Source organism: Silurus aristotelis, assembly GCF_946808225.1.
Source record: "Silurus aristotelis genome assembly, chromosome: 10".
NCBI lineage: Eukaryota > Metazoa > Chordata > Actinopteri > Siluriformes > Siluridae > Silurus > Silurus aristotelis.
Genome location: NC_139583.1, coordinates 5,466,258 through 5,481,367, shown reverse-complemented (window position 1 = coordinate 5,481,367; position 15,110 = coordinate 5,466,258). Strand labels below are relative to the sequence as shown.

General features: G+C 41.6%; 1 protein-coding gene across 8 annotated transcripts in view; it reads left to right on the top strand.

Annotated features, from left to right (window-relative positions):
• The window catches only part of gramd1bb (GRAM domain containing 1Bb), a 149,804-nt gene that overhangs the window by 67,543 nt on the left and 67,151 nt on the right, over positions 1-15,110 (top strand). For all 8 annotated transcript variants that reach the window (XM_083552274.1, XM_083552264.1, XM_083552279.1 and 5 more), the window contains one exon: positions 7,271-7,342. In XM_083552274.1, the coding sequence (XP_083408400.1) occupies positions 7,271-7,342 (72 nt within the window). The remainder of the gene's footprint in view (positions 1-7,270; positions 7,343-15,110) is intronic.

Here is a 15,110-nt window from a genome sequence, read left to right as displayed (position 1 = left end):
AGTTTCGCCTTGCGGCTCAGCTCCTTCTTCACCACGACAGACCGGTACATCGACCGCATTACTGCAGAAGCTGCACCGATCCGTCTGTCAATCTCCCGTTCCACCCTTCCCTCACTCGTGAACAAAACCCCAAGATACTTAAACTCCTCCACTTGCGGCAGGAACTCCCCACCAACCTGAAGTGGGCAAGCCACCCTTTTCCGACTGAGGACCATGGCCTCGGATTTGGAGGTGCTGATTCTCATCCCAGCCGCTTCACACTCGGCTGCAAACCGTCCCAGTGCATGCTGAAGGTCCTGGTCTGATGAAGCCAACACGACAACATCATCTGCAAAGAGCAAAGACGAAATCGTGTCGTCACCAAACCGGACACCCTCCGACCCCTGGCTGCGCCTAGAAATTCTGTCCATAAAAATTATGAACAGAACCGGTGACAAAGGGCAGCCCTGCCGGAGTCCAACATGCACCGGGAACAAGTCTGACTTACTGCCGGCAATGCGAACCAAGCTCCTGCTTCGGTCATACAGGGACCGGACAGCCCTTAGTAAAGGGCCCCCGACCCCATACTCCCGGAGCACCCTCCACAGGCCGCCGCGAGGGACACAGTCGAATGCCTTTTCCAAATCCACAAAGCACATGTGGACTGGTTGGGCAAACTCCCATGAACCCTCCAGCACCCTGTAGAGGGTATAGAGCTGGTCCAGTGTTCCACGGCCTGGACGAAAACCACATTGTTCCTCCTGAATCCGAGGTTCTACTATCGGCCGTATTCTCCTCTCCAGTACCCTGGCATAGACTTTCCCAGGTAGGCTGAGAAGTGTGATCCCCCTATAGTTGGAACACACCCTCCGGTCCCCCTTCTTAAAAAGAGGGACCACCACCCCGGTCTGCCATTCCAGAGGCACTGTCCCCGACCGCCACGCGATGCTGCAGAGGCGTGTCAGCCAAGACAGCCCCACAACATCCAGAGACTTGAGGTACTCAGGGCGGATCTCATCCACCCCCGGTGCCCTGCCACCGAGGAGTTTCTTTACTACCTCGGTGACTTCAGCTTGGGTGATGGACGAGTCCGCCTCTGAGCCCTCAGCCTCTGCTTCCTCAATGGAAGACGTGACGGCGGGATTGAGGAGATCCTCGAAGTATTCCTTCCACCGTCCAACGACATCCCCAGTTGAGGTCAACAGCTCCCCACCTCTACTGTAAACAGCATTGGTGGGGCACTGCTTTCCCCTCCTGAGGCGCCGGACGGTTTGCCAGAATCTCTTCGAGGCCAGCCGATAGTCCTTCTCCATGGCCTCACCGAGCTCCTCCCAGGCCCGAGTTTTTGCCTCGATAACCACCCGGGCTGCAGTTCGCTTGGCCTGCCGGTACCCGTCAGCTGCCTCAGGAGTCCCACAAGCCAACCAGGCCAGGTAGGACTCCTTCTTCAGCTTGACGGCATCCCTTACTTCCGGTTTCCACCACCGGGTTCGGGGATTGCCGCCTCGACAGGCACCGGAGACCTTACTGCCACAGCTCCGAGCGGCCGCTTCGACAATGGAGGTGGAGAACATGGTCCACTCGGACTCAATATCTCCGGCCTCCCTCGGGATCTGGTCAAAGCTCTGCCGGAGGTGGGAGTTGAAGATCTCTCTGACAGGAGGCTCGGCCAAACGTTCCCAGCAGACCCTCACAGTACGCTTGGGTCTGCCGAGTCTGTCCAGCTTCCTCCCCCACCATCGGATCCAACTCACCACCAGGTGGTGATCAGTTGACAGCTCCGCCCCTCTCTTTACCCGAGTGTCCAAGACATACGGCCGCAGGTCAGATGAAACGACCACAAAGTCGATCATCGACCTGCGGCCTAGGGTGTCCTGGTGCCACGTGTACTGATGGACACCCTTATGCTTGAACATGGTGTTCGTTATGGACAAACTGTAACTAGCACAGAAGTCCAATAACTGAACACCGCTCGGGTTCAGATCAGGGGGGCCGTTCCTCCCAATCACGCCCCTCCAGGTGTCACTGTCGCTGCCCACGTGTGCATTGAAGTCTCCTAGTAGAACGACGGAGTCCCCAGTCGGAGCACTGTCCAGCACCCCTCCCAGAGACCCCAAGAAGGCCGGGTACTCTATACTGCCGTTTGGCCCGTAGGCACACACGACAGTGAGAGACCTATCCCCGACCCGTAGGCGCAGGGAAACGACCCTCTCGTTCACCGGGGTAAACTCCAACACATGGCGGCTGAGCTGGGGGGCTATAAGCAAACCCACACCAGCCCGACGCCTTTCACCATGGGCAGCTCCAGAGTTGTAAAGAGTCCATCCTCTCTCGAGGAGTGTGGTTCCAGAGCCCAGGCCGTGCGTAGAGGTGATCCCGACTATCTCTAGTCGGAACCTCTCAACCTCACGCACAATCTCAGGCTCCTTCCCCGCCAGCGAGGTGACATTCCACGTCCCTAGAGCTAGCTTCCGTGTCCAGGGATCGGGTTGTCGAGGCCTCCACCTTCGACTGCTGCCCGATCCTCTTAGCACCGGCCTCTTACGGTCCCTCCTGCAGGTGGTGAGCCCACTGGAAGGCGGCCCCACGTCGCTCCTTCGGGCTGAGCCCGGCCGGACCCTGTGGGGGAAGGCCCGGCCACCAGGCGCTCGCATACGAGCCCCAACCCCGGGCCTGGCTCCAGGGTGGGGCCCCGGCTGCGCCATACCGGGCGACGTCACGGTCCCTGATGTAGTATCTCTCATAAGGGGTTTTGAACCGCTCTTAGTCTGACCCGTCGCCCAGGACCTGTTTGCCTTGGGAGACCCTACCAGGGGCATATAGCCCCGGACAACATAGCTCCTAGGGTCATTCGAGTACTCAAACCCCTCCACCACGTTAAGGTGGCAGTTCAAGGAGAGGACTTTGTTATTTAATTTAATTTAATTTAATTTTTATACAAATGTGCAACTTGAAGCTTCTGTGATCAATACAAATTTCTTGTAAGTGCAATTGTACATGGCAATAAAGCTCTTTCTGATTCTGATAGATACATTTCTAATGTCTGTGAAAATAATGCATTGAGCCCTCATTTTATCTCCAGATGAAAATTCACAGAGATGAGTATTTTATAACTAATTGTTGTTCTTTATGATCAATTTCAGACTTTTCTCATTGTAATGAACAACTTTTGCACAGAAACTGCAGTATATAAAAACAGATTTAAGGACATACTGAGAAAAGTCGAACCACATCCTGATGCGATTCATCTAGAATCATCTTGTGATCAGATATCATGTTGGTGTAAATGTCAACTAAACTGGTTGATTGCTATTCAACTATACTTGCTATACAATTCAATCCAATCCAATCCAATCTACTGATGTATGGATGAAGGCAGAATTATACAGTATGCTGACAAAAGTATTGGGACACCTGCATTTTTTGGCCGTATTTGGTTCTTTTCCAAACTTTTCCAGAAAAGTGGAGGTTTGTATAAGAGCAAATGGTATGTTTTTAAAGAACATACAAATCGTATGGACAGATGTCCACAAGTTTTTTTTTTATATTGGGTATGTAAGGGAATAATCGTCAACTGAGGAAATTCAACCTGCCACAGGAGCTGCTGAAACAGTTCTACTCGGCCTTTAATGAGTCTGTCCTGTGTACATCCATAACTGTCTGGTTTGATTCAGCTACCAAATCAGTGCTCGGAATGAGGGGGGGCTGGGGGGATCCGGGACCCCCATAAGGCATTAGGAATTCATGACAAAGTAAAAAATAGACTTAGGGGGTCCCCAAGATTATTTTAGTAAAAAATATATGAATTACACAACAACTGGGACCCCCATAAGACATGATTCAATTCAAACACTGTACCAAATCAGACATTAAGAGGCTACAGCACACAGTCAGGACTGCTGAGAGGATTATTGATGCTCCACTGCCCAAACTCTAAGATCTTCACATCTCCAGAGTCACTTTGGACCCCTCACACACCCAGCCCACTCTCTCTTTCAATTGATGCCTCTGGCCGGCGCTACAGCGCACCGTCCACCAGAACAGCCAGGCACAAATGTTGTTGTTTTTTCCACTGCAGGCTCTAGTCAGCCTGAACAATTCAAATATTCATAATCAAAATATTCATTCAAAAATATTAAAATAAGAAGTAGATGCCGACCCCACAAACATCCTCAACCATCTAGAGATGTTCCATTTGGATCCCACTTTATGTGGAGTCTGGACATTGGACCTCTTTGAATGTTTAAAGGCTCTGGTATGGAGAAGCTGGTGTTGGATCTTTTATGATCTCAAATGTTGAGCTGCTTTATGAGATGCTCAGTAGCTCCTGGTTCCACAACGTCAATTGACTTTATTTAGAAAGAACATTACTCATAATCTTACACTCTGGTGCTCATGTTAGTTCTCTCTCTCCGGTGTTTTGTTTGGTTTTTAAGATTTAAAATCACACTCTTGATGTCACCCAAATGAGGATTGGTTCCCATTTTGAGTTTGGTTCCTCTCAAGGTTTCTTCCTGAAATAAATAAATAAATAAATAAACACACATCACTTGAATTCTTAAGTTCTGTGTAGCTACTTTGAGACAACGTCCATAACACATTTAGAAATAAACTTGAACTTGAATATCTTTTCATTGTCCTTCATAACTGACACATTTATGCATAGGATCTGAAATGGTATATTAGTAAACTGCACACTTAAATAACATAACTGTCCACTTTTGTATGTAGTGCATTATTTAATTGGCTGTTGTACTTTTTGTATATTCTTATTGAATATACCGTATTTTTCGGACTATAAGCCGTATTTTCCCACGTTTTGAATCCCCGCGGCTTAAACAACGAAGCGGCTAATTTATGGATTTTTCCTGGGTTTTTCCCGGTTTCACAAACTTCAAGCCAAAAGACTGAACCCCAAAACATTAGACCAATGAAATTTCCGAACGGAAACAAAAAAACGCACCTCACCTGTGTTCTAGGCTGCACGGCTCAGAAAAACTTTCACCGGTGTTGATTTTTAAACGCACGACGATGTGAAAAGATAAACTCCAGAGAGAGATATACAGTGGTTGTGTAAGGAAGGAGGAAGACAGTGCACAATGACTTTCTTGGTCAGCTCGCTAACTCCAGTTACAACAGAAATCATATAAGCACAGACAGGTTTCCAAAACTCGTGCTTTTTTATTTTTCTTGGCAACAGCGTTATGGGTTAGTCAAAGAAACTTAGAAATGAGCATCAGAAAATAATGACATATTCCTCAGTCTCACACACGCAGTAATACCGGAAGAATGCAGTGACGTGCTGTTCCCAAAATGCCGCTCTGCTCTTAAAGGAGCCACAACATATTTTACCCATTACACCGTATAACAAATCAACACCGGTGGAAGTTTTTCTCCGGTGGAAGTTTTTCTCCCGAAGCCGTGCAGCTCAGAACACAGGTGAGGTGCTTTTTTTTTTCGTTTCCGTTCGGAATTTTCATTGGTCTAACAGACACTGTCTTTCTGTAAAGCCTGTGTAAAGTTCATTAGTTTCACTGCGGCTTATACACAAGGTGCGGCTTATTTATGTTAAAAATAAAAATATTCGTAAAATTCAGTGGGTGCGGCTTATACAAGGGTGCGCTTTATAGTCCTGAAATTACGGTATACTTATTGTATATTATTTTGTTATATTCCATCAACTGTGTAATTCCCATGTATGTCTGCACTGTGTGTGAACATGCTTGGTAATAAAGCTATATTTATTTATTTATTTATTTATTTATTTATTTTTTATTACATCCGTATAAAGTAGAAGAGCTCTAATTACATGGAAATCATGTTAACCAACTTTCCCCTTTGATGTGGACCAGAATAGCAGTGATAATAACAGTGATAATCCGCCACGCATCGCAGCATAGCTGAGCGTCTTATATAAGTGTCTTATAGAGTAAGCGGCACGTGATGTTTGTGTCATTCATGTGTGAACCTTTTCAATTGCACTTCAAATAAACATGATTTCTGTAATCAAAGTAATGAATTGTATATATTCTTATAATGTATAATCTTGTATAATCGTATATATAAAGTATTCTCATCATATATTCTGACTCTCAAATTAATCTCATAGATTAATGATGTCTGAATCTAATGAATATTGAAGGTTTTGCTCTCTTGCAGTGTATCTCACATGATTCATTTTCTGGCTGATGATCTTGACTCATATATTTGGGAAAAAAATACAATAAATAAATAACTGGAAACTATTGCAGACCCTTAAATTAATACATGAATTAAATGAATTAATAGGCAGATTTTAAAGCATTAATATAATATTAATTAACCCTCGTGCTATTGTCTGAGTTATGAGATATTCGCAAAATATAAAAATTTTGAATGTAAAAAACTATATAATAAAAAAATTAAAGAAATATTTTACTCTAATATATCTATATGTGTTCATTATGTTGTACTTTTATAACTATAAAACTAATCTTGTGCTTAGACATATTTTACCTTCATCTTGCGTGTTTGACTGCTTATAAAAATGATTTATTTTTTTTTTTTTTTTTTGGATTGATGTGACTATTTTGTAGCAGATATGAATTAATATACATTTTTAAAGTGTGTCCTGCCTTGTGGTCAGAATTCATATTCATTTCGAGTGCAAGCTGAATTCTGAGGTTGAGGATGCATTTCAAAGTTAGACAGCGCCCTCTGGTGACCGATTTATGTGACCGAGAGATTCAGAGAGACACACTATAGACCAGAAATGCCCAAACTCAGGTTCACAGACCATATCTATCTATCTATCTATCTATCTATCTGTCTGTCTGTCTGTCTGTCTGTCTGTCTGTCTGTCTGTCTGTCTGTCTGTCTGTCCGTCCGCCCGTCCGTCCGTCCGTCCGTCCGTCCGTCCGTCCGTCCGCCCGTCCGCCCGCCCGTCCGTCCGTCCGTCCGCCCGCCCGTCTGTCCGTCCAAATATCTATTACTTCAACTATCTATCTATCTATCTATCTATCTATCTATCTATCTATCTATCTATCTATCTATCTATCTATCTATCTATTACAGTTACATCCTAAATGAGATGAATCATGGCAGCTTTAATTTGAATATAATCTTTGGTATAATGTGATCTGGACACACTTTTTTTTCTCATATTTCTTCCACTTCTTCCATTTTACATCCTTACTTGCATATATGAACTGAGACATGAACGATCAAAGGCTGTTAATGTTTAACATGTTTAAAAAATCATTTCTTGTCATGGTGATGATATGAATGACAGGTGTGTGTTTTTCTGTCACAGCAGTCAGCAGAGCAGCCAGCAGAGCAGCCATGATGACGACTCGTCTCGCTTCCTGACTCCGTTTATGCGCAGGTAAAGCTAAAGCTTCAGCCTGAAAGTTTGTGTGTGAAGAGAGAGAGAGAGAGAGAGAGAGAGAGAGAGAGAGAGAGAGAGAGAGAGAGAGAGAGAGAGAGAGAGAGACTAATTAAATGTGAGAAACTGGAACCGAAAAAACTTTCAGTAAGAGTGTGTCATACACAGAATCATATATATATATATATATATATATATATATATATATATATATATATATATATATATATATATATATATATATATAAACATATTCAGAGAAACAGGTAAGTGTGTGAGCAGTGTTGCTGGTGTATCCGTATCCTGATGCAAAATATTCCATTTTATTATTTATTTTTTTGAGTCATTTTAGTGCCTGAGTTGATTTTTTTGTGAAGTTTTGTTTTAAGAGACGTCATAAGCATGATGGATGGGAGCTTTGAAACATTTTGACACTTTCATTCATATTATGTTCACTAGATATACATTTTTTTGTTATTTTTGTCATCTACAGCTCCAGACAGAGGAAATGAGCGAGTATGTACACTCATTTCCAGATGTGATGGAATATATTTTTTTCTGTCTTCAATAAAAAGTTTATTGTTTTTTTCTTCCTGAATAAAACCTAATGGGCAATTAATTCAGTTTTTGGCAGACAGACGTGTCTGGTAAATGTCTCTCGTTGGTGCACTGTAACTCACAGAAGCAGTAACAATGTCACTCCTATTGTAAAATGGTTGCACTGGTCTCACTGGTGCATGAAATGTATTTTCCTCAGATAAGACGTTCTTATTGTAATTATTCGATTGTACACACTGCTAACATACACTGTATGGATGGAAGTATCAGCACCTGACTTTCCAGCTATATGTGGTTCTTCTCCAAAACTGTTACCACAAATCTGGAGACACACAATTTTATAGTATGTCTTTAAGTGTGGTAGCATAAAATTTTCCCTTCACTTAAACTAGGAGACACATGAATGTTCTTACATTATATATTGCCCCTGTGCACAAAGCCAGCTCCATAAAAATATGTTGTACATGGGCCAGAGTGGAAGATCTTGAGTGGCCTGCTATAGAACTACAGTGAGGAAAATAAGTATTTAAACACCCTGCTATTTTGCAAGTTTCTCCCACTTAGAAATCATGGAGGGGTCTGAAATTGTCATCGTAGGTGCATGTCCACTGCGAGAGACGTAATCTAAAAAAAATTCCAGAAATCACAATGTATGATTTTTTAACTATTTATTTGTATGATACAGCTGCAAATAAGTATTTGAACACCTGAGAAAGTCAATGTTAATATTTGGTACAGGAGCCTTTGTTTGCAATTACAGAGGTCAAACGTTTCCTGTAGTTTTCCACCTGGTTTGCACACACTGCAGGAGGGATTTTGGCCCACTCCTCCACACAGATCTTCTTTAGATCAGTCAGGTTTCTGGCCTGTCGCTGAGAAACACGAAGTTTAAGCTCCCTCCAAAGATTCTCTATTGGGTTTAGGTCTGGAGACTGGCTAGGCCACGCCAGAACCTTGATATGCTTCTTACAGAGCCACTTCTTGGTTATCCTGGCTGTGTGCTTCGGGTCATTGTCATGTTGGAAGACCCAGCCTCGACCCATCTTCAATGCTCTAACTGAGGGAAGGAGGTTGTTCCCCAAAATCTCGCAATACATGGCCCCGGTCATCCTCTCCTTAATACAGTGCAGTCGCCCTGTCCCATGTTCAGAAAAACACCCCCAAAGCATGATGCTACCACCCCCATGCTTCACAGTAGGGATGGTGTTCTTGGGATGGTACTCATCATTCTTCTTCCTCCAAACACGTTTAGTGTAATTATGACCCAAAAGTTCTATTTTGGTTTTATCTGACCACATGACTTTCTCCCATGACTCCTCTGGATTATCTAAATGGTCATTGGCAAACTTAAGACTTGCCTGGACATGTGCTGGTTTAAGCAGGGGAACCTTCAGTGCCATGCATGATTTCAAACCATGACGTCTTAGTGTATTACCAACAGTAACCTTGGAAACGGTGGTCCCAGCTCTTTACAGGTCATTGACCAGCTCCTCCCATGCAGTTCTGGGCTGATTTCTCACCTTCCTTAGGATCATTGAGACCCCACAAGGTGAGATCTTGCATGGAGCCCCAGTCCGAGGGAGATTGACAGTCATGTTTAGCTTCTTCTATTTTCTAATGATTGCTCCAACAGTGGACCTTTTTTCACCAAGCTGCTTGGCAATTTCCCCGTAGCCCTTTCCAGCCTTGTGGAGGTGTACAATTTTGTCTCTAGTGTCTTTGGACAGCTCTTTGGTCTTGGCCATGTTAATAGTTGGATTCTTACTGATTGTATGAGGTGGACAGGTGTCTTTATGCAGCTAACGACCTCAAACAGGTGCATCTAATTTAGGATAATAAATGTAGTGGAGGTGGACATTTTAAAGGCGGACTAACAGGTCTTTGAGGGTCAGAATTCTAGCTGATAGACAGGTGTTCAAATACTTATTTGCAGCTGTATCATACAAATAAATAGTTAAAAAATCATACATTGTGATTTCTGGATTTTTTTTTTTTTTAGATTATGTCTCTCACAGTGGACATGCACCTACGATGACAATTTCAGACCCCTCCATGATTTCTAAGTGGGAGAACTTGCAAAATAGCAGGGTGTTCAAATACTTATTTTCCTCACTGCATATAATAACTATAATATAACTATAATAACCCTTGTGTCTAAATCTCCACAAGCACACTCCAAAATCTAGTGGAACGTCGACTATCGGCAAAAATCCATACTGATATTTTTTCCGGTGAATCGCTGTTTTTTTTTTTTTTTACATGTGAGACTGCGCGCTGCACGAAGAGCGCTATATTTATTATTCATAATGTAGCAATTATTTCATCACATTTAATTTGATATTTAAATATTCATATCAATATTTAATTTAGAACAATTTCAAGATTCAGTACTGTTAAATTTTAGTAATAAAGTTAATCACTTGTTTAAGTTAATAGTAAATCGGTTATCAGGAAGTACAATCCAATCTATTGGTAAAATCCACTAATTATCACAGCAAATCGGGACTGAATGTGGAAAAGGATTTTTCAAAGTTATACTTTACATTCAAATACTTTCTCTAGATTAATTAATGTACACATAACTATATTTAGTTCCATACAGTTTGCAATTTTAAGCAGGAAAATGTACATCACTGGCTACTCATTCTCTGGCTAGTTTATTACCTAAAAAAAGAAAAAGATGAACATGTTTGAGTTCAGACTGTACTTATCAGAACTCAATAGAGAGATACCTCTGCTGACGTGGCGGTGTCGTGCCGTGAGTCGTCGTTACACTCATAAAGCTAATACAAAAATAATTCAGCTTGTCATGTTACCGAAACCTTCAATTCCTTCAGAAGGTTTTTTTTCTGAGAACGAGTGCGTTTATGAAAGATTTTTCTTGCAGCCGATATGAAATTAATCACCAGCTTTTTCACCAAAGAGCGAATTAGTCATTAGTCATTTCAAACTCCTAACAGAGTCAGCTTCACCTCTATTCACATGCTGATCTATTCATTAAGGAGAAAAATAGCTTTTTTTATTCATGTCAGCATGAAATAGATGATCTTTCTGTCGTCTTTTTTTTTGTTATCACAGTGGATCAGACCAGTTCAGTATGAGGGTACAAACCTTCTGGATGCTGTATTGTTTCACTCAGTGCTCGATGGAGTGGTGACGGTGTGTATGTGTGTGTCCTGATCGTTGTTGTAAGGGGAAGTATCTGAAAGCCCGCAGCACTTTTGTGAAGTTGATCCCTCGATGAGGTTGCAGGCCATGGAATGTCACTGTTTGACTTTTAAAACATGGGGCATAGTGAGCGAGGGGAGAAATCAGTGTGTTCAGGCTGGACAGTGATCTGAACTTTAGAACTTCAGAGGTGAGTGTGATGTTTTATGATGATGAGGAGGACTGACATGTGAATAGCTTTAGTTTTTTGTATTAAATTTTTCAAGTTGTTTTTTTTTGCACTTTGCCACAACAAAATGTTGTTTCCAAAAAGCAGTATGTTGTTGGTTGAACAAGTTCATGAAATAAACTTATTGATTTTTTTATAGTTTCACGTTATGGGGCAAAAGGAAGAGCGGCAGAAATGGGTTGTAATGAAATGGCTGTATTATAGAATTGCTACTGTAAACAGAAAGTTTGTGTGTGTGTGTGTTTGTGTGTATGTGTGTGTGTGTGTATATATACATCAAAACTTTGTTTATTAGTACATACAATATAGATTCCTTGTACATTGGTGTGTAAATACAAGTTAGAATGTGTGGAACTTTGTGTGTGTGTGTGTGTGTGTGTGTGTGTGTGTGTGTGCACGCATGTGTGTCCATCAGAACTTTATATACTGGTGAGATAATACAAGTTAGTTTGTGTAAAACTTGCTGTGTGTGTGTGTGTGTCTGTGTGTGTGTGTGTGTGTGTGTGTGTGTGTGTGTGTGTGTGTGTGTATACATCAAAACTTTGTTCTTCATTACATACAATATAGATTCCTTGTACACTGGTGTGTAAATACAAGTTAGAGTGTGTGTGTTTCAGGTGACTCCTTATCACCATGGGAACCGCTTTCCCTGCATGTCGCCCTAGAACAGATATAAGATTGCTTTAACTCTCATAATAATCACAAGTCTCCATGGTAACTAATCAGCCAATCAGAGCGAAGTAGTGTGAGTCAACGTGTTATGAAGCCATTTATCAACTTTTATGAACTTGATTTTTCCTATGCAGCTTTTGATGTGACCTTTCCGAGACATCTTTTAGCTGTAGGTGAATATGTCGGCCCGACAAAGCATTATTTGGCTGCAGTGTTACACAAGTCTGTGATAAACAGCAGAACTGGTGGAATATTTTAAACCAGGCATTTATAAATATGGATATTGTTCTAGATTTTCAATGCCACACTTATGTAATGGTAATATCTTGGGCAATTATTTGTAATAATTTCACCGCAATAATAAAATTACAAATAATAATAATAATTGTTACAGGTGCAATAACTTGTGTAACTGTCATTGTAGTGTCACTGAGGTTTCTGTCATCTGTTTCACTGCTGCTACACATTTTATTTTAATTAATACATAACTGTATATTTACTTGAATTTGTTTTTATTTTACTTTAATTTTACTGTAAGCAACTGCAACTCTTGCAATTTTTTTAGCGGATCAATACAGTATTCTGATTCAGATTAAAAAAAATAGTAATTACATAGTATGGCATTGTGTATATCCTATATTTATATACAGTGAGGAAAATAAGTATTTGAACACTCTGCTATTTTGCAAGTTCTCCCACTTAGAAATCATGGAGGGGTCTGAAATTGTCATCGTAGGTGCATGTCCACTGTGAGAGACATAATCTAAAAAAAAAAAAATCCAGAAATCACAATATATGATTTTTAAACTATTTATTTGTATGATACAGCTGCAAATAAGTATTTGAACACCTGTTTATCAGCTAGAATTCTGACCCTCAAAGACCTGTTAGTCTGCCTTTAAAAAGTCCACCTCCACTACATTTATTATCCTAAATTAGATGCACCTGTTTGAGGTCGTTAGCTGCATAAAGACACCTGTCCACCCCATACAATCAGTAAGAATCCAACTATTAACATGGCCAAGACCAAAGAGCTGTCCAAAGACACTAGAGACAAAATTGTACACCTCCACAAGGCTGGAAAGGGCTACGGGGAAATTGCCAAGCAGCTTGGTGAAAAAAGGTCCACTGTTGGAGCAATCATTAGAAAATGGAAGAAGCTAAACATGACTGTCAATCTCCCTCGTACTGGGGCTTCATGCAAGATCTCACCTCGTGGGGTCTCAATGATCCTAAGGAAGGTGAGGAATCAGCCCAGAACTACACGGGAGGAGCTGGTCAATGACCTGAAAAAAGCTGGGACCACCGTTTCCAAGGTAACTGTTGGTAATACACTAAGACATCATGGTTTGAAATCATGCATGGCATGGAAGGTTCCCCTGCTTAAACCAGCACATGTCCAGGCAAGTCTTAAGTTTGCCAATGACCATTTGGATGATCCAGAGGAGTCTTGGGAGAAAGTCATGTGGTCAGATAAGACCAAAATAGAACTTTTGGGTCATAATTCCACTAAACGTGTTTGGAGGAAAAAGAATGATTAATACCATCCCAAGAACACCCTCCCTACTGTGAAACATGGGGGTGGTAGCATCATGCTTTGGGGTGTTTTTCTGCACATGGGACAGGGCGACTGCACTGTATTAAGGAGAGGATGACCGGGGCCATGTATTGCCAGATTTTGGGGAACAACCTCCTTTCCTCAGTTAGAGCATTGAAGATGGGTCGAGGCTGGGTCTTCCAACATCACAATGACCGGAAGCACACAGCCAGGATAACCAAGGAGTGGCTCTGTAAGAAGCATATCAAGGTTCTGGAGTGGCCTAGCCAGTCTCCAGACCTAAACCCAATAGAGAATCTTTGGAGGGAGCTCAAACTCCGATTTTCTCAGCGACAGGCCAGAAACCTGACTGATCTAGAGAAGATCTGTGTGGAGGAGTGGGCCAAAATCCCTCCTGCAGTGTGTGCAAACCTGGTGAAAAACTACAGGAAACGTTTGACCTCTGTAATTGCAAACAAAGGCTACTGTACCAAATATTAACATTGACTTTCTCAGGTGTTCAAATACTTATTTGCAGCTGTATCATACAAATAAATAGTTAAAAAAATCATACATTGTGATTTCCTGTTTTTTTTTTTTAGATTATGTCTCTCACAGTGGACATGCACGTACGATGACAATTTCAGACCCCTCCATGATTTCTAAGTGGGAGAACTTGCAAAATAGCAGGGTGTTCAAATACTTATTTTCCTCACTGTATATCCTTTATATATATATATATATATATATATATATATATATATATATATATATATATATATATATATATATATATATATTCAAATGCTTCTGTATTTGTGGTTACCTGACAGTCAGCATTCATTTTGATGTAAAAGGATATACTTTATTTTTAGGCCTGACCTTCATGTGTTAAAATTGTTAATATTTTCATTCCAGAGTTGTTTCCTTTCTTTTTTTACTCTTATAAAAACCTCTACTCATCTCTTCTGTAATGGCTATCAGAGATTTATCAGGAGTTCGTCTGGAGTTCAGTCTTTGTTCTGGATTATCCTAAAGGTGTTCAGTAGGGTTAAGGAGGTCAGGGCTTTGTGCAGGACATGCAATTTTTTCTTCTCCACTACTACTTAGCTTACTTACTACTAGCTAGAATATTGTGTGTTGTTTCAAAATATTACTGCTGGTTAACTCTCATGTCTTATCAGAAGGTGTGGATTAATGGTTGCAAGGCAAATCATAGGTTATAGTATGTGAATGCACTTGTCCTGAAACGTTATAATTTATACAGTATATCTCTCTTCTTCTTCTTCTTCTTCTTCTTCATTTTTCTTCTTCTTCTTCTCTATTATTTTTCTCTGTTTGTGTTAAATGTTGGATCTATTTTTAGAAAGCCCTCAACAAAACAGAACCCTAGCTGAGTTTTTAATGAGAGCCATGCTGATGTGAACACATGCTCCATCCCACTTTTGGGCCACAGTGAGTGAGTGTGTGTGTGTGTGTGTGTGTGTGTGTGTGTGTGTGTGTGTGTGTGTGAGTGTGTGTGTGTGTGTGTGTGTGTGTGTGTGTGTGTGTGTGTGTGTGTGTGAGTGTGTGTGTGTGTGTATGTGTGTGTGTGTGTGTGTGTG